The following is a 20,693-nucleotide window of genomic DNA, read 5'->3' as shown; positions in this document are numbered from 1 at the left end:
ATAAGAACATTTAATACTAAAATATCTTAACTACAAAATGACTCAACCCATAGATTTAACTGAATTCTATAGGGAGGTACAAGGCATCAGTCATCAAAATATGTTTTTATCAGTACCCTTGAAATCAAATGTAATGAGACTGTGTATGATGTTACTAGAAAAGATGCCCAATCATAAAGGATAGGTAAATAAATGATACTCCAACCATCTGATGGTACATTAAGCAGTTACTAGAAGGCATACGATAGAGCAGGGTGTCCTGGCATGGAAAGATATCCTGGAGCACTCTCTGGATGTCAAGCAGTCATTCAGGAATTTATGACATTATTTCACTGCTGTTAAGTTATGAAGCAGCTCATATAGAATGATCTCATTTTTCTAAAATAAAATGTTATATTCATATGCATACCATAATCAATGACTTTTCTGTATTCTCTACGTCTTTTACATCAAACATATTATTCAAAAAACCAAAAAAAAAAGAGGGCTTAAAATAGCTACTAGAAAGAGGAAAGATCTGTTGCTCAGAGGTTTTTCCACGTTACATTGCCAATTCTTTCCCTACCTTCACCCATCAGTGGAAGAGAATAGAAAGGGTCACTTCAGAGAGCGCCTTTAGCCAGCAAATTAGCAAAGCTCCTAACGTCAGAACATAAAATGCTCTATGAAAAGTCGAGAGTACTAATAAAATTGGACAATAAGATCTTAGTATCTTATTTTGTGTTACTGATACTACCGTCAGTTATGTTAGACATACCGTTAAATAAACGCGAGGTAGTAGAAAATACTTTGAGTCTATCTGAAATGTTTACTAGGTTCTTAGGAGCATCTCTCTGAAATAGCTTGACGAGACCAGGCATGGTGGCTCACGCCTGTAATCCCAGCACTTTGGGAGGTCGAGTCAGGTGGATCGCCTGAGGTTAGGAGTTCCAGACCAGCCTGGCCAACATGGTGAAACCATCTCTACTAAAAACACAAAAAATTAGCCAGGCGTGGTGGCACACACCCGTAATCTCAGCTACTCAGGAGGCTGAAGCAGGAGAATCGCTTGAACCCTGGGGGCAAAGGTTACAGTAAACCGAGATCGCACCATTCCACTCCAGCCTGAGCAACAAGAGTGAAACCCTGTCTCAAAAAAAAAAGGCCAGGCGCCGTGGCTCACGCCTATGATCCCCGCACTTTGGGAGGCCAAGGCAGCTGGACGGCTTGAGGTCAGGAGTTCGAGACCAGCCTGGCCAACATACCGAAACCCCGTCTCTACTAAAAACACAAAAATTAGCTGGGCATGGTGGCATGTGCCTGTAATCCCAGCTACTTGGGAGGCTGAGGCAGGAGAATCACTTGAACATGGGAAGAAGAGGTTGCACCAAACCAAGTTTGTGCCATTGCACTCCAGCCTAGGCAAGAGCGAAGCTCTGTCAAAAAAAAAAAAAAAAAAGAAAAGAAATAGCTTGAAGAACAAAGCCGAGTGTTCATTTATGTATGATTTTTGTCTAAATAACAAAAATAATTCTTCATTGTAGAAAAGCTAAATTTTTTGTTTGTTTGTTTTGAGACAGAGGCTTGCTCCACTGCCCAGGCTGGAGTGCAGTGGCACGATCTCAGCTCACTGCAACCTCTGCCTCCCGGGTTCAAGCGATTCTCCTGCCTTAGCCTCCTGAGTAGCTGGGATTACAGGTGCCTTCCACCACGCCCAGCTAATTTTTGTATATTTAGTAGAGACGGGGTTTCACCATGTTGGCTAGGCTGATCTCGAACTCCTGACCTCGTGATCCGCCCACCTCAGGCTCCCAAAGTGCTGGGATTACAGGCGTGAGCCACCACGCCCAGCCAAATGTTTTACATCTAAGTAAGAATTTCTGTTTCCAGGGAGACTGATATAAAATTGTCTGAAATAAAGATATTAAAAGCAAACTTTCAATGTGTCTATACTTTATATTTGGTGTTCTGGCCATGTTTCTATGGAAACTTATGAATAATAGGCAAATGCCGAAATTGAGATTTCTATTATCACTTTATTGAATGCCACAAAAATAAGTTTTGAGACAAATTGAAATAAAAGTGTAACTGTTATACTAACATACAATGGTAAATTCTGTGCTTACAAATTCTCTTTTTTCAACTTTTCTGATTTAGCACTCTTTATCATCATCCTATGCTTAACGCCTGGTACCTTACCTTCCCTCTTGCCAGCTTCTCCTAATATTCCTCTGTCCAGGGCATTCTCAGCTTCAATTCAGTTACCAAAACAAACTCTTTAAAATTTATCAACCTGTTTATTTGATGGGTATATTTAGGCCATTTTGTTACCTCTACTTTTATTCTTATCCACTGAAATGAATGTATAGACATAAGATGGAGCCAGGCAAGATGGCACACACCCGTGGTCCCAGCTATTCAGGAGGCTGAGGTGGGAGGACTGCTTGAGCCCAGGCCAGGAGTTCGAGGCCAGCCTGGTCAACACAGTGAGACTCTTTCTCTTAAAAAAAAAAAAAAAAAAGATGTAAATGTTGCCTCTGAATCGTGTAAAATAAACTTTAACTTTGAAAGGAACTAATCAAGACCGAAGTAAGTTCTCAAAAACAGGACTATTTTATGGGTAAAATACATGATGCATTCTGGATTTTTAAAAGTTTTTTAAGAACTGAACTTGGTATATCTCACCTCCATGTCAGTCTGAGAACTGAGAACCTTAGTTCTGTTCAGTGGCTGTCTTACATAGTCATTCCAGATACCTAACTCTTCATTTCTTCATTAGCAACACGGGGAATATAAACAGGCCTTATTTTGGAAGGGCTAAATTAAATGTACATGAAAGTATGTATTTTCACGTACACTGGGTGAGAGCCACCCATCTACTAACTGGTGTGTAAAATCACTCAGAAGCTTACCTGACACCACTAAGACAGCATTAAGTTTTCACAAGTACTTACATGCTTTGTGTATAAAGGTACAATCAATTAACTCACATAATATATTTGGTTCATTCTTTCACAATGTTTGAATATTCCGAAAGGTGAGTACAGTAGTTCCTAGTTACAAAGGCACGTTCATCATGAAGCTTAATTATTATTTTAAAGAAATTAAAAGTCCAAGCAAAGTTTAAATATAAGAGTTCTAACACATTTCTTCTATAGTAATGAAATCTCTGGCATTTAAACGAAACAAATGAGCCCACTGGATTTAAACATCTTTATGATACAATGTTTTTCTACTTCAAAGGAATTAGTTTTTATTCAAGAATCACGCTGTTACCCGGAATTATTTTGACCTAGACTTATCTCTTTCCAAAATTCTAGAGGCAAAAAACTAAACGCTTCCTCTCTCCTCACCCCTACCCCAACAGTTTAGCGAACTCCAACATTCTCATCTTTGACCAGGATTCTATTGGCAGGATTGGGAGGAAGGAAGGGGAGTCACGGAAACAAACACTCTTGAGCAGGCAGGGTCTAGCATTTTAACTTCCAAACCACTACATTATAAATTAAGTCTAAATTTATATTTTGTCTCTTTTGAAACTTCTAACCATGAACCACCCCACCTCTCTTTTAGAACAAGCAGGTAATGAAGTCTGTTAAGTCACCGGAGAATGGCTGGAGATATATTTGTCACCGTCGGAATTTTAAAGTAATCAGAACTCCGTGGCTAAACTCCTTTGAGTTAACAGCACCCACTGGGCGCGGTGGCTCACGCCTGTAATCCCAGCACTTTGGGAGACGGAGGCGGGCGGATCCAGAGGTCCGGAGTTCGAGACCAGCCTGACCAACATAGTGAAACCCCGTCTCTACTAAAAATTCAAAAATTAGCTGGGCGTGGTGGCGCACGCCTGTAATCCCAGCTACTCGGGAGGCTGAGGCAGAGGAGTCGCTTGAAACCGAGAGGCAGAGGTTGCAGCGAGCCGAGATCGCGCCACTGCACTCCAGCCTGGGCGGGCGACAAAACGAGATTCCGTCTCAAAAAAACAACTTTTCTGTACCCCTGGTAATAACTTCTCACACCCTTCACAGTCATTTTACGCCCCTCCCCCCATTTTCTTTCTTTCTGTGTTCAAATTATAGTTGGAAGGAATAAAGCAGCTTCTTTCAAGCCGACTTAACCTATTAGGAATACCATATAGTGTCTCCTATGGCAACCCCTAATTTGAGTCTAAATAAGAAATCCCCAAACATCTGGGTCTAAACTGACGCGGGCATCAGCTACCTTCACGGATGAGAGGAAGGAACAATCAGACCCTTACCTGGTTCCTTCACTTAGGTACCATCTGGATGGGTTAAGGGAGAGGATGGGATGAGTACTCCGAAGTTGAGGTATTTGAGTTTCCATTGAGAAAAGGAAAACAATATACCCCAAAAGTCTTAGCAAAGTCCCACCAGACAATGAACAGAGCTACAGACAAGAAGGGCGGCGGACTACAGGGTCCCACGCCGGCTTGGGAGAATGGGAAGAGGGAGCAAGAACTGGGCGTTATGGTAAGGAGGAGGGAAAGAAACTGGTCAGACGTAGCAGGGAAAGAATAAGGGGTGGGGACGCGAGGCAGAGCCAGCCTTCGTCCCGGAGCCCAGCCCCGGGAAAGTCGGCTACAGGCAGGAAAGAGCCCGAGGCGGCGGATGCCTCCCGGGGGACTCTAGGGGTGGCGGCGGGCAGAGGTGAGCCCGAGGGCGGATGGCATCCGCCGCCTCCTTACCTTCGGGCATCTCGCGGTCGCTGATGTGCTGCAGGTGGTGGCCCTCGCCCTCTCTGAAATCCAACTCGGCAGGCTCCACAACAGCAGGCGCTACCGCCACCGCGTCCCCGGACGCCGCCTCGTAGATGTCGGACGCGCAGTACAGCTCCGCCGACCCCGCGCGCCGGCCCAGCTTTGGGCTGGCATTGGGGGACACGCAACAAGTCAGCGTGTTCCCCATGGGGAGCCTCCGCTCCTCTCCGCCGCCGCCGCCTTCGCTCGCCCCCTACTCCGCCGCCCTCAGCAGCCGCCCCCTCCCCCAACAATGGCGCGGCCGGCACCGGCAGCCCCGGGCTACGCTGGGGCTGCACCGCGCAAGCAGACGCCGCCTCGCCCGCGGTTCGCCCGCCCGCCCCGCGGCCCGGCCCCGGGCAGGGCTCGGGCCTCGGCCGCACCCCCACCGCCGCGCTGCCGCCGCCTCCCTTGAGCTGACTCGTCTGCGAGGGCGGTGACCAGCCCGGCTTATTTAAAAGGGGTGGGGAAGCCAACAAGCGCTGTGAGGCACAGCCACTGCCGGGAGAGAGCGCGGCTGGAGCTCCTCCTCCTTCCGCCGCCGCCTACCGACTGAAGGCTGCTGGCCCTGGCCGGTGCCTGCCAACCGGAACGCGACCTGCGGTCACCTGGTTAGGAGGAACCAATCATGCTCAGAGTTCCCCCTCCGGCGCCCGTCTCGAAGCCAGGCACGTGACCCACTGTCCCGCCCCCGCCTGGCAGCTGCCCAGCCCCTCACGCCGCTAGCCCGGACTCGGGTTTTCATTCATCGCTGGCTGCTGGGAGCTTTCCGGTCCTACTGGAAGCGCACGGGCATTTGTAACTGGAAGCTGTGTCAATGATCTCTGTAGAAAGCCGTTATTAGTAAAGAGTGCGCTCCATTAGCAACTCTTTTTCCGAGTCTGACAGCTTTCGTTTGCTCACTAAACTTGGTTACACCCAAATTGTTAACTGTTTTTGTAACTAAATGCTCCGCTCCTGTCTTCCAATGAGCGTTAGTTTTCACCTGCAACGTGATCATAGCAACCCTGGGGCCCTGGTCCTACTCTCCATAAAGAGTTGTGGCTGTGGGTCTTAATGAGACTCGAGGACACGTCACCCTTCCACTTCCTCGTCCATAAAATAGGGGCCTAACTCGTCCCTGCCAACTCTGAAATGCTGGGACTCACCAACTCCCTTTTCTTGCCTGTTTCTCTCCTCTAGGCAGGGACTTGCAGATTTCCCTTCTTGTGCTAAAAACAGCACATAAAGCACGATTTTCTCACGCAAAACTGAGAACCATGCAGTGAGGTGCCACAGTCTTGATTCCATGAAGATGAATAGTTACCATTTGGCAAGCACTATGTGCCAGACAGTGTTCCAACTGTGGTATATTTATTTAACCCTTAAAAACAATCCCGGCCGGGCGCGGTGGCTCACGCCTGTAATCCCAACACTTTGGGAGGCCGAGGCGGGCGGATCACGAGGTCAGGAGATCCAGACCATCCTGGCTAACATGGTGAAACCCTGTCTCTACTAAAAATACAAAAAAGTAGCCAGGCGTGGTGGCACGCGCCTGTAGTCCCAGCTACTCGGGAGGCTGAGGCGGGAGAATCAGTTGAACTCGGTAGGCAGAGGTTGCCGTAAGCCGAGATCGCGCCATTGCACTACAGCCTGGGCGACCCAGGCTCCGTTTCAAAAAAAAAAAAAAATATATATATATATAGATATAGATATAGATATATATACACAATGTCACTTCCTCCCTAAGCTTGATTTCTACCTTTATTTTCTGATCATCATGATAAGGGACCCTCACCCTGAGCAGTCATGTAAGCTTGCGGAAGTAACTTAACTTCTGCGTCCCAATTTCTTCTATAAAACCTGTAAAATGGGATTGCTTTTTTTTTTTTTTTTATAATTTTTGAGACGGAGTTTTGCTCTTGTTGGGCGCGGTGGCTCACGCCTGTAATCCCAGCACTTAGAGAGGCAGAGGCAGGTGAATTGCTTGAGGTCAGGAGTTCAAGACCAGCCTGACCAACATGGAGAAACCGCGTCTCTACTAAAAACACAAAAATTAGCCAGGCTTGGTGGCGTCCACCCGTAGTCCCAGCTACTAGGGAGGCTGAGGCAGCAGAATCGCTTGAATCTGGGAGGCGGAGGTTGCAGTGAGCCGAGATCAGACCATTGTACTCCAGCCTGGGCGACAGAGCAAGACTCCGTCTCAAAGAAAAAAAAAATTGTCTGAAACCCTAGGAAAGTCATTAGATACCATTTTGGATGATTCTTGTAGACTTGAGACGATGCCTATTTTAAGGTACAAAATAGTGCCTGCGTTTAACAACAGACACACACAAAAATAGATATCTATGACCTTGAAAACTGAAGAATTTAAAACTTGCTAACCAGGAAGATATTGGGAAGCATTGTTATGTAAATAGATTTTAAAACATTTTGAATGAAGGGAATATGGAGAGAATTAAGAAAAAAAAAATTCTAAGGCCGGGCGCGGTGGCTCACACTTGTAATCCCAGCACTTTGGGAGGCCGAGGCGGGCGGATCACGAGGTCAGGAGATCGAGTCCACGGTGAAACCCCGTCTCTACTAAAAATACAAAAAATTAGCCGGGTGTGGCGGCGGGCGCCTGTAGTCCCAGCTACTCGGAGAGGCTGAGGCAGGAGAATGGGGTGAACCCGGGAGGCGGAGCTTGCAGTGAGCCGAGATCGCGCCACTGCACTCCAGCCTGGGCGACAGAGCGAGACTCCGTCTCAAAAAAAAAAAAAAAAAAAAAAAAAATTCTAGAACAGTGGCAAGCCTGGGAGAGCAAAGGGAAGCAAGTAGGAGGAATGTGCTTTGAATTAAGCAAGAGTTTGATTCTGTGAAAGAAGCTGAGACTTTATATAGGTCCAGAGTTAACTCATACGTTCACTATCCATTCAATACCTGAGCTCTTAGCACATGTCACATACTTTTTAAGTGCTGGGGATGTTGCTTTCACCAAGATAAAAAAAAAAGGCTCCTGTTCTCGCAAAACTTCCAGTAAGGGAGTCAACAGACAACATTGGCCATCACCTCCACCTTCATGGCCTAGGATGGCTATTGATCTCCAGCTATTGGGTCTTCATTCCAGACAGCAGGGTGGAGGAAGGAAAAAAGAAAGAAAAATTTTGGGGGCTGGGCATCGTGGCTCACACCTGTAATCCCAGCACTTTGGGAGGTTGAGGGAGGTGGATCACCTGAGGTCAGGAGATGGAGACCAGCCTAGCCAATGTGGCGAAACCCTGTCTCCATTAAAAATACAAAAAAAATGGCTGGGCAAGGTGGCTCACACCTATAATCCCAGCACTTTGGGAGGTCCGAGGCAAGCGGATCATGAGGTCAGGAGTTCAAGACCAGCCTGGCAAACATGGTCAAACCTTGTCTGTACTAAAAGTACAAAAATTAGCTGGGCATGGTGGTGCCTGCCTGTAATCCCAGCTACTCGGGAGGCTGAGGCGGGAGAATTGCTTGAACCAGGACCATGGAGGCGGAGGTTGCAGTGAGCCAAGATCACACCACTGCACTCCAGCCTGGGCTGCATAGCAAAACTCCGTCTCAAAAAAAAAATCCAAAAAAATTAGCCGGGCATGGTGGCGCCTGTAGTCCCAGCTGCTCAGGAGGCTGAGGCAGGAGAATCACTTGAACCCAGGAGGTGGAGGTTGCAGGAAGCCAAGATGGTGCCACTGCACTTCAGCCTGGGCGACAGAGCGAGACTCTGTCTCAAAAAAAAACAGAAAAGAAAGAAAAATTTTTGGAAGGCCTACATAGCATAGTGCTTACAAATCATTGGCTTAAAGCTTAGTCACATAGCCATACCTAGCTGCAGGGAAGGCTCAAAAAAAAAACAACATAATCATATAGCTAGGGTGATTAATATGAAAGGAAGAAATGGATATTGGAAGGCAACTAGCACTCTCTACCACATTCTGTAAGGAAAAATTAAGGAAGTTTCTGTTTAAAACCAGAGTAACAACAGGCCTGGCACAGTGGCTCATGCCTGTAATCCCAGCTCTTTGGGAGGCCAAGGCAGGTGGATCACGAGGTCAAGAGTTTGAGACCAGCTTGGCCAGCATGGTGATACCCCGTCTCTATTAAAAATACAAAAAAATTAGCCAGGCATGGTGGCACGTGCCTGTAGTCCCAGCTACTTGGGAGGCTGAGGCAGGAGAATCGCTTGAGTCCAGGAGGCAGAGGTTGCAATAAGCCAAGATCACACCATTGCACTCCAGCCTGGGCGACAGAGAGAGACTCCGTCTCAAAAAAAAAAAAAAAAAAAAAAAGAGAGAGAGAGAAAGAAAAATAGCAATAAAATTTCATAGCCCTTTGCAAGAGAATGTGAAAAACAAGGAGTTTGTAATGATCTTTTCTTAAGCTAAGAAGACAGAAAACGTATAGAGAGGATTAAACTATAGAATGAGACTTTAGGTTAGATGCCAGAACAATTTTATGACAGTCAAGAGATCAGGGATATACAGTTTATTGTGTGTGTGTTGTGACTAATTGTTTCCATCTCAGGTATCATAACTAGTTGTTCTAATATAATAGGATTTTGTGTTTAAGTTATATATACATTTTTTTTCTCGGCAGAAAGTCTATAGTTATCATGAAATCCTCAAAGGTAGCTCTTAACAAAAATTTTAAGAATTACTGTTATGCCTAATATGATGTGGAACAGCTCAACTTCTCTCATTCCTGATTTCAAAAAATTCCAATCTGGATTTTTCAGTAGATCGGGCATACGATGGTGCTGGTACCTATAATTTAGTAAACTGCCCAATTCTTCTTCCACTTATCTCTTTTCACTCCTTCTGAACTATTCCCCTGCCTTCTCTCTTCTACAGAATATAGATTTGTTTCTGCCAAGTGAGTCAGTTGAGATGAGACAGCTAATTTATGTGAAATGATGCTCTGAAGAAAAATATGGGAAGGGTGTTAGTTTGCCATATCACCAGGACAGATAATGCTCATTGGACAGGTCAGTTCTTGCCCCAAATTTCCACTGTGATTACAATTCCAAACATCAGGGTATTTTATGAGACAAATTCTCGGAAGGGCTTGCAGTTTTAAGCGAGACTAGGAGCTTCCTTTTGCCTTCCTGGGCTCTTTACTCTTCTCCGCCTTATAAACTGGTGTATTTGCTTCCAGTTTCATTTGCCTAGGTGCTGCAAAAGGTCTAAAATCTTACTCAGCCTTTTCAGCCCACTGCTAGACTTCCTCAGATCACCTCCTAGATCCCTTTTTTTTTTTTTTTTTCAGAAGTGTCTGTTCAGGCTCCTAGTTTTCTAAAGCAAATGCCTGCTCTACTCCCAGCTCCAATGACTATAACAACATGTTGTTTGCAGTTACTTAGTTTTGTAAGAGAGCTGCCCTCTACACTTGCTCAGGAAATAACCTTACTACAAAATTAATCTTGGAACAACACAAGCATAAATAAATAAACTAGCCAGTTCTGGTGGCTCATGCCTGTAATCCCAGCACTTTGAGAGGCCGAGGCGGGCGGACCACCTGAGGTCAGGAGTTTGAGACCAGCCTGGCCATCATGGAGAAACCCCGTCTCTACTAAAATTACATAAATTAGCTGGGCATGGTGGTAGATGCCTGTAATTCCAGCTGAGGCAGGAGAATCTCTTGAACCTGGGAGGCGGAGGTTACAGTGAGCCAAGATAGCGCCACTGCACTTTAGCCTGGGTGACAGAGCGAGAATTTTTTTTTTTTTGAGACAGGATTTTGCTCTTGTTGCCCAGACTGGAGTGCAATGGCACGATCTCGGCTCACTGCAACCTCCGCCTCCCAGGTTCAAATGATTCTCCTGCCTCAGCTTCCCGAGTAGATGGGATTACAGGCATGTGCCACCATACCCAGCTAATTTTTTGTATTTTTTAAGTAGAGACGGGGTTTCACCATGTTGGCCAGGCTGGTCTTGAACCCCTGACCTCAGGTGATCCACCCACCTCAGCCTCCCAAAGTGCTGGGATTATAGGTGTGAGCCACTGCACCCGGCCAGCTGGAACCATTTTCTTGCAATGGCTTAACACATTCCCTCCAGGTTATTCTAGTAGCCTTTTTGACAGCTACCTTCTCAAATCAAGCTGACATTAGAAAGGCAAAACTGGAGGAGGAGGAGGAATTGCATTAAACTTGACAGCAGGGAAAAGTTTGAGGAAGTCTTTTGAACCAGATTTGTCCCCTAGAAACAAAGCTCATAGATTTTAGGACGTCATCTTTTTCTCATGATGGCTCTATTGCCCTATTGTTAAGACAACTCTATTTTTCTCCTCACAGCATGCAGTCTACCCTTAAGTACCTCTAGAAATTTTCTGTCAGAAGGGATTAGGACAGCAATCTGGATGGATATAGGGCCCAGGAAACTTGTCTGAAGCGATATGTTTGTATAGAAAGCACATTAAAACAAATGAACAAACAAAATACCTACTTAGATTGAATTTTATTGGGAACAGGTCCTTGTCTCCTCTGCTGAGCAGACCTTGCTTCTGTAGGGTGCTTGTTTGATGAGTCTATGTTGAATAATGCCACACACTCCATGAGCTGTTTCCTTTCAACACACAGATGAAATAGAATACATTCTTTTTTTTTTTTTTGGATGGAGTCTCACTCTGTCACCCAGGCTAGAGTACAATGGCACAATCTTGGCTTACTGCAACCTTTGCCTCCTGGGTTCAAGCAATTCTCTTGCCTCAGCCTCCTGAGTAGCTTGGACTATAGGCGTGTGCCACCACACCCAGCTAACTTTTTTGTACTTTTTAGTAGAGACGGGGTTTCACCATATTGGTCAGGCTGGTCTTGAACTCCTGACCTCAAATGATCTGCCCACCTCTGCCTCCCAAAGTGCTGGAATTACAGGCATGAGCCACCGCACCCGGCCATGAATACTCTTGTTAAAAAAAAAATTCTGCCCAGCACTTTGGGAGGCCGAGGCGGGCAGATCACGAGGTCAGGAGATCAAGACCATCCTGGCTAACACGGTGAAACCCCGTCTCTACTAAAAAGTACAAAAAATTAGCTGGGCGCAGTGGTGGGCGCCTGTAGTCCCAGCTACTCGGGAGGCTGAGGCAGGAGAATGGCGTGAACCTGGGAGGTGGAGCTTGCAGTGAGCCGAGATCGCGCCACTGCACTCCAGCCTGGGTGACAGAGCGAGACTCCGTCTCAAAAAAAAAAAAAAAAAAAAAAAAAATTCTGGTTATGTAATCAATGCTTTGCTCAGGAAAGAAAAAGAAAAACTCTGAGCTCACAGGAGCAATTGAAGCCAGAGTGTCCAAACTGGGCCTGTCCTGTTCTTTGCAGCCATAGTGTTAGCTTCAAGATCTAAAGAGTTGAGAACTCAGTAGCTTCCCTGCTCTGGCCATCTGATAAACCTCTATTCAGTCTTTGAGCCTCAGAGTGCCTATGAATTTCTTTGATTCCCTCAAGGCTGTGAGATTCTGCATCTTCAAAGCAATCAGTTCCTTCTCCAAACCCTTACTATAGAGCAACATTGTATTACAGTGTATGCTAATTGTTTACTTCTCTGACACCCCCATTAAACTAGGAACTTGCTGAGATCAGAGCTAATTTAGTCATTTTTTAGTATCTCCCACACTAACTAGCTTGTAGCACTCTCAACAAATGTTTCCTCAATGAATGGACAAATAGATGAAAAAGTTGAATTGACAGTACTAACGATCACAGTTTGAGAATTGTGTGCAATGATTCCTTATTTTGTTCAGTATTTCCTATTCTCTTTTATGCCTCTGCTTCTAGTTTCTGTTCTCCTGTAGCATTTTAAAAAACAACAACCATTGTATAAAGCTCATGAGTTTGGGTAAGGAAATTAGGCAGGCCACTGTAGGGACTGTTCATCCCTGCTCCAGGATGACTGGGGCCTCAGCTGGAGTGGACACAACGACTGGACCTGGCTGAGACTTCTCACCTGGGGCCATATGTCTGGAGTGTTAGCTCTAGCTGTCAGTGGGGTTCTTTCATTCTTCTCCAAATCACATCCCCAAGACTGAAAGTTTATGATGACTTGCAAATCAAGTGACTAGCCTGTGAAGGCTGGCACATGTGGGACTGGTTGCACATTCCCTATAGCAAGGTAATCTCAGAATAGTCAGACTTCTTACAGAACACAGCTATCTAATCTCAGTGTGTTTCACTTCTCCAGGAAACATTAATCTAAAAACATGGGGCAAGTAGAAGAGGTGTGGTGAGCAACATTCCTTCAAGTGAATGGGAAAAAAATCCCCAAATCTCAAAACCAGTTTCTTCACTAATGTGAAGTTCATCCAGATCATCACTTTACAATGGATTATGCTAAAATTACTGTAACCAAATCTAAGTCTTATGCACTATCTGGCATCTAAAGAACTCCATTTTTCTCCTTGCCTCTGAGTTTTTTAAGAGTTACAAAGAACGCAGCTTTCTGCAGGTGCTTTCAGAAACAAATTTGCTATAAGTTAAGTTTATTTTGTCACATCAATTTATATTTTCAATGTATATTCAACTTATATTTTTTTGAAAACAACACACACACACAATTAAATCAAACTAAAAAGAGTAATGGGGAAATTTCCTAAAATTTACGCATTAAGAACATCATATTTTTCTTTTTTTTCTTTTTTTGAGACAGAGTCTCACTCACCCGCCCAGGCTAGAGTGCAGTGGCACGATCTTGGCTCACTGCAACCACCATCTCCCAGGTTCAAGGGATTCTTCCATCTCAGCCTCCCAAGTAGCAGGGATTACAGGCACCCACAACCATGCCTGGCTACTTTTTTTTTTTTTTAAACGGAGTCTCGCTCTGTCACCCAGGCTGGAGTGCAGTGGTGCAATCTTGGCTCACTGCAACCTTCACCTTCCAGGTTCAAGCAATTCTCCTGCCTCAGCCTCCCGAGTAGCTGGGACTACAGGCGCATGCCACCACGCCCGGCTAATTTTTTGTATTTTTATTAGAGACAGGGTTTCACCATGTTAACCAGGATAGTCTTGATCTCCTGACCTCATGATCCACCCTCCTCGGCCTCCCAAAGTGCTGGGATCACAGGTGTGAGCCACTGCACCTGGCCATAAAACAAGATTTTAAATGTGATTATTATTGCTACTTTTTTTTTTTTAAGAGTCTCGCTATGTCACCCAGGCTGGAGTGCAGTGGCACAATCTCAGCTCACTGCAACCTCTACCTCCTGGGTTCAAGCGATTCTCCTGCCTCAGCCTCCCAAGTAGCTGGGATAACAGGCATGTGCCACCACACTAGGCTAATTTTTTTGTACTTTTTGTAGAGACAGGGTTTCACCATATTGGTCAGGCTGGTCTCATACACCTGACCTCAGGTGATCTGCCCGCCTTGGCCTCCCAAAGTGCTGGGATTACAGGAATGAGTCACGGCATGGGCCTATCATTGCTACGTTTAACTAGCAATTACCATGTGAATGTGTACCGGATATTGCTTTACATGATTAACTAATACCCACAAAAATCCCAGGATATGTAATATGAAAGTCCCTCAGGAAACCCTCCACCAAGACCAAAGACCTGCCTAACTCCATCACATAAGAATTTCCCTTCTCCCAGGAAGTGGATGGAATAAGCAGACTGTGTGCTATGGCCTGTTCTTGAAGCAAGGTATGCCCAGTTCTGGGTGCCCTTCCACAGAAGTATCAGGGGAGGAGTCTGCAACATCTGTAAACTCTGCTTAGTCCTCTTTTGGGTAGAAATCATACTCTGCTGGCATTTTATGTTGCTATAAAAGAATAGGGAGAAACCTGCCCCTCAGAGTTCTCAGTGAGGTAGAAGCGCCACAATTAGGTAGCAATTATGATTAGGTATCTATATAGAGGAAAGGAACAAACAGGGTCAGAAAAATAAATATTCCCTATTGATATCCTAACAAGGGCTTGACTGAAAGCAAAACAAACACAGAATGAGCAATGCAGCTCCTGAGGCTCAAGACAATTTGGATAATTAATTATAATTAAGAAGTAATTAATAATGATTTGGATAATTGATGGTCTGCTCCCTTCAGGCTGTGGGCTGGAAGCAGTGCTTAACTCATCCATAATGGAGCCTGAGGCAAAGGAAAAATTACTAATACTTACCATGTCTTTATCAAAATTATTGCTATCTTGTTCATTGTAAATTTTTATATAATTTTATGTTTTAAAATATTGCATTAACATATTATTTATGATGAGTACCAAGTGGTTTTGGTGCCCCTTAGGTTTGGTGCCTGTGGCAAGCACCTTACTACTTCACCCTAGTTCAGGTCCTGTACTCAGAAGCAATGTGAGCAGTATCTGGATATTGCTTGGCTTGCCCTTGAAGGGGAATAAAAGGAGAACCAAACCCCTGGACTAGTCTCTGACGCTTGGTGTCTTGATATTTCCAAACCACTGAGATCAAAAGAATAAAATTCCAGCCTGGGCCAGAGACTAGAGGCAATATGTCCTGTAAGTACAATATTACCCCATTTTACAGATGAAGAACCAGGACAATGTGAGTGACAGACATGCCCGAGATGACAGATCTAGAAAGTGGCAAGTGAGGACGTGAATCCAGATGGGATGGATTGCACAGGCTATGTCCCCAGCTGCTGGGCTCGGAGACATCACCCACTTGCTGTGCTTCCCACCATTCCCACCGAAAAGAAAAAGAGCATCTTTTTTCTTTCTTAACCTAACAGCCAGTTAAAAGTATGACAACATGTCTTCTATTAACCATTCATAACTTCTATTGTTTTTTCTCTCTTACAGAATTTATATTCACTACAGAGAAATTAGAAAATACACATCAATGAGAGAAAAATAAATCAAAATCTCAAGAGTCAGCCAGGTGCGGTGGTTCACGCCTGTAATCCTGGCACTTTGGGAGGCCAAGGCACGCAGATCACCTAAGGTCAGGAGTTCGAGACCAGGCTGGCCAACACGACGAAACTCCGTCTCTACTAAAAATACAAAAATTAGCCGGACCTAGTAGCGAGTGCCTGTAATCCCAGCCACTTGGGAAGCTGATGCAGGAGAATTGCTTGAACCCAGGATGCAGATGTTGCAGTGAGCTGAGATTTTGCCACTGCACTCCAGCCTGGGTGACAGAGCGAGACTCTGTCTCAAAGAATAAAAAAAAGAGCCACCTGCTATTAGTAATTTGTGGCATATTTCACTAAGCTTTATTTGTTTATTTGGTTTTTTCTTTTTTTTCCGAGACAGGGTCTTCCTCTGTCACCCAGACTGGAGCGTAGTGGTGCGATCTCGGCTCACTGCGATCTCCGCCTCCTGGGTTCAAGCGATTCTCCTGCCTCAGCCTCCCAAGTAGCTGGGATTACAGGCACCTGCCACCACATCTGGCTAATTTTTTTTGTATTTTTAGCAGAGATGGGGTTTCACCATGTTGGCCAGGCTCATCTTGATCGAACTCCTGACCTCGTGATCTGCCCGCCTCAGCCTCCCAAAGCACTGGGATTACAGGTGTGAGCCACTGCACCCAGCCAGTTTTTTGTTTTTGTTATTGAGATGGAGTTTCGCTCTTGTTGCCCAGGCTGGAGTGCCATGGTGCAATCTTGGCTCACTGCAACCTCTGCCTCCCAGGTTCAAGTGATTCGCCTGCCTCAGCCTCCCAAGTGGCTGGGATTACAGGCGCCCACCACCACGCCCAGCTAATTTTGTATTTTTAGTAGAGATGGAGTTTCACAATGTTGGTCAGGCTGGTCTTGAACTCCTGACCTCAGGTGATTTGCCAGCCTCAGCCTCCCAAAGTGCTGGACTATCAGGCGTGAGCCACTGTGCCCAGCCTCTAAGCTTTATTTGAATACAAATAAATAATATGTACATGATTTTAAAATGAAACTACGCTACCCAGGAGGCTTTTGTAATTTGCTTTCTTCACTTGACGATATACCTTGAACATCTTTCTCTGTATTACCTTTTTGTGGAGTAATTTGTAATGGCTTCCTATGTGTTCATTCATTCCTGAACATTTATTGAGGGCCTGTTACTGTCCAGGCAGGGAGCTAGGTACTGGAGATACATCAGTTCATAAAGAAGTTGGCACTCTGGGGTTGACATTTAAGTAGAAGGAGATCTTCAAAAAAACTAAATGAGGCTGGGTGCGGTGGCTCATGTCTGTAATCCCAGCACTTTGCGAGGCCGAGGTGGGTGGATCACTTGAGGTCGGGAGTTCAAGACCAGCCTGACCAACATGGAGAAACTCCATCTCTACTAAAAATACAAAATTAGCCAGTGTGGTAGCACATGCCTGTAATCCCAGCTACTCGGGAGGCTGAGGCAAAAGAATCGTTTGAACCCGGGAGGCGGAGGTTGCTGTGAGCAGAGATCACACCATTGTACTCCAGCCTGGGTAACAAGAGCAAAACTCTGTCTCAAGAAAAACCAAAACAAACCCAAAGACAAAAACAAAATTAGCCGGGCATGGTGGAGCATGCCTGTAATCCCAGCTACTTGGGAGGCTGAGGCAGGAGAATCGCTTGAACCCAGGAGGTGGAGGTTCAGTGAGCCAAGATCACATCACTGCCCATTGCACTCAAGCCTGGGCAACAAGAGTGCAACTCTATCTCAAAAAAAAAAAAAAAAAAGAAAAACTAAATGAATAAATATATTCGGTTAATAAGGGCACTATTTTATAAAGAATGGTTGGGGAGTCTTCTCCAATCAATAAGGGGCTGTTATAATCTGAATTTTGCCTCCCCCTCTACCCCCCAAAATTTACATGTTGAAGTCCTAACTCCCAGTACCTCAGAATGTGACCATATTTAGAGACAGGATTTTTCAGAGGTAATACAGTTAAAATAGTATCATTAGGGCAGGTTCTAATTCAGTAATGGTGTGTGGTGTCCCCATAAGAAGAGGAAGTTGGCTGGGTGCGGTGGCTCATGCCTGTAATCCCAGCACTTTGGGAGGCCGAGGTGGGTGGATCACGAGGTCAGGAGATCGAGACCATCCTGGCTAACACGGTGAAACCCCATCTCTACTAAAAATACAAAAAAAATAGCCGGGCGTGGTGGCGGGCGCCTGTAGTCCCAGCTACTGGGGCGGCTGAGGCAGAATGGCATGAACCCAGGAGGCGGAGCTTGCAGTGAGCCGAGATCGTGCCACTGCACTGTAGCCTGGGTGACAGAGTGAAACTCTGTCTCAAAGAAAAAAAAAAAAAGAAGAGGAAGTTTGTGCCATGAGTGGTGGCTCATGCCTGTAATCCCAGCACTTTGGGAGGCCTAGGCAGGAGAATCCCGAGGTCAGGAGTTTGAGACCAGCCTGGCCAACATGGTGAAACCCTGTCTCTGCTAAAAATACAAAAAATTAGCTAGGTGTGGTGGCGGGCGCATCTAATCCCAGCTACTTGGGAGGGTGAGGGAGGAGAATCGCTTGAACCCAGGAGGCACAGGTTGCAGTGAGCCGAGATTGCACCATTGCACTCCAGCCTGGGCGACAGTGCAAGACTCTCTCTCAAAAAAAAAGAAGAAAAAGAAGAGGAAGTTTGGACATAGACATGTGGAGGGAAGGCCGTGTGAAGACACAGGGAGGAAATGGTCATCTACAAGCCAAGGAGAGAGGCCCGGAACAGATGCCTTCCTCACGGACCTCAGAGGAACCCAATCCTGCCAGCACCTTGATGCCAGAATTCTAGCTTCCAGAACTGTGAGAAAATAAATTTGGTTTTTAAGTCACCCATCTGTGGTACTCTGTTATGGCAGCCCAGGCAGGCTAACAAGGTGCATAGAAAGCAGCCTGGATGAAGTGAGAGGGTGCAAGCTCTATGGGTATTTGGGGAACAGCCCAAAAGCGGAGCCCTAGAGGAAAGCCAAGGGGCCAGGTACCTGGAAGAGGGGTTGGAGGAGAATGGAAGATGTGGTTAGAAGAGGCAGCAAGGTACCACTAGGTCCTAAAGTGCCTGCAGGCCTTAGAAAGGACTTTAGAGTGTATTCTGGGGGAAATGGGAAGCCACTGGAGAGCCACTGAACCTGACATATTTTATAGGGGCTCCTTGGCTCCTGCATGAAGCCCAGACTACATATATCAAAAAATTTGTAACCTTCATATTAATTATTTAGTAGCACAGTTTGAAGGTTTGGGGCAAGACAAAGAAGTGCTTCTAAGGCATTGACCCCAAGTCCAAATCCCTCTTTGTACCCCTGCTATCCCACTTGGCCATCCTACTCCCCAATCTGATAAACTGGATAAGCCATCATTTGAAACCAGCCTGATTTTTTCATGAGTCCTCTCTGCAGGGTCATTCAATGGGACCTCTCTTCCCCTCTTTAAAGCCAACTGGTTGCTCTTCCTTTCCCTTCCTACGTCTGTTCCCTGTCCCTGTGTTGCACACCAGGCTCCTCATCCTCAAGCCTTTCTGGCTCCCTGGGTAGCAACTGCCATGTGCCAGGATTCCAGCACTCATTCACTCTCCCTTCCCCAACCCCAACTCCCACATTCCTGGCTTGCCCCTAGGGAATGCAGAAATGTAACCTTCCTCTGATATCTCCAAACAAAATTTCAGGGAAGTGGACAATTTTTGCCAGTCAGGTTTGGGAGAGAAGTCATGAGTGCTCTGCCCAGTTTGGAAATGTCTATCAAGTCAGTGGTAATGGCTTTGTGGGAAATAACACAGCTCAGAGTTGGACCAAACTTTGACCAGCATGCTCCTCTTGGGAGACTTTGAGATAAGTCTCAAGACCCCTTTTATGATACTCAGGGGTCTTCTTTTACAGAAAGAGCCTGCATCAATAGCTTCCTTTAAGGATGTGTGATGGTTAATATTGAGTGTCAACTTGATTGGATTGGAGGATGCAAAGTATTGTTCCTGGGTGTGTCTGTGAGGGTGTTGCCAAAGGAGATTAACATTTGAGTCAGTGGGCTGGGAGAAGCAGATGCACCCTCAATTTGGGTGGGCACCATCTAATCAGCTGCCAGCATAAAAGCAGGCACAGAAAGAGCAGACTGGCTGAGTCTTTTAGCTTCCATCTTTCTCCCGTGCTGGATGCTTCTTGCCTTTGAACATCAGACTCTGAGTCCTTCAGTGTTTGGACTCTTGGACTTACACCAGTGGTTTGCCAGGGGCACTCGGGCTTTCGGCTACAGACTGAAGGCTGCATTATTGGCTTCCCTACTTTTGAGGTTTTGGGACTTGGACTGGCTTCCTGGCTCCTCAGCTTGCAGACAGCCAATTATGGGACTTCACCTTGTGATCATGTGAGTCAATTCTCCTAATAAACTCCCCTTCACATATTCATTTATCCTATTAGTCGTGTCCCTTTAGAGAACCCTAACTAATACAGGGTGTATGTACTTATTTTTGCTTCCTTCTGCTCAAAGTCTCTCCACATCCTCCCCCAAACTGCCCACCCCAAGGCCAATTGACTCCATCTACATACACTTGTCCTTCCACCCTAGGCTGCTTTTGACAGTTATTCAACAAAAACAAGGGATCAAACTCAGGGCATGTGAATCGGAAAAAATAACAATAAAAAACAAAAAATGCCATTAGTAAGAGCCCAGGTTCTTGGGCCCATCTGCTCACTTGACCACACAAGAAAGTTGACATTAAAAAGATAGGTAGGGGCCGCACGCGGTGACTCACGCCTGTAATCCCAGCACTCATGCCTGTAATCCCAGCACTTTGGGAGGCCGAGGTGGGCGAATCATGAGGTCAGGAGATCGAGACCATCCTGGCCAACACGGTAAAACCCTGTCTCTACTAAAATATAAAAAATAAGCCAGGCGTGGTGGTGTGTGCCTGTAGTCTCAGCTACTTGGGAGGCTGAGGCAGGGGAATCGCTTGAACCTGGGAGGCAGAGGTTGCAGTGAGCTGAGATTGCGCCACTGCACTCCAGCCTGGCGACAGAACAAGACTCTGTCTCAAAAAAAAAAAAAAAAAGATAGGTAGGGCTGGGCACGGTGGCCCACACCTGTAATGCCAGCACTTGGAGAGGCTGAGGTGGGAGGATAGCTTGAGCCCTGGAGGT

General features: G+C 45.9%; 1 protein-coding gene across 3 annotated transcripts in view; it reads right to left on the bottom strand.

Moving 5' to 3' along the window:
• CCNYL1 (cyclin Y like 1) overlaps positions 1–5,264 on the bottom strand; it is a 53,257-nt gene extending 47,993 nt beyond the window's left edge. For 2 of the 3 annotated variants that reach the window (XM_003254003.4, XM_012501936.2), the window contains exon 1: positions 4,685–5,264. In XM_003254003.4, the coding sequence (XP_003254051.2) occupies positions 4,685–4,904 (220 nt within the window). In that variant the 5' untranslated portion in view covers positions 4,905–5,264. The remainder of the gene's footprint in view (positions 1–4,684) is intronic. The other variant, XM_030803298.1, reaches the window with a different exon arrangement.
• Between the last annotated feature and the right edge of the window lie 15,429 nt (positions 5,265–20,693).

Source organism: Nomascus leucogenys, chromosome 22a, assembly GCF_006542625.1.
Source record: "Nomascus leucogenys isolate Asia chromosome 22a, Asia_NLE_v1, whole genome shotgun sequence".
Lineage (NCBI taxonomy): Eukaryota > Metazoa > Chordata > Mammalia > Primates > Hylobatidae > Nomascus > Nomascus leucogenys.
Note: the sequence above shows the minus strand (reverse complement) of the source record. Positions and strands in the feature narration are given on the sequence as shown.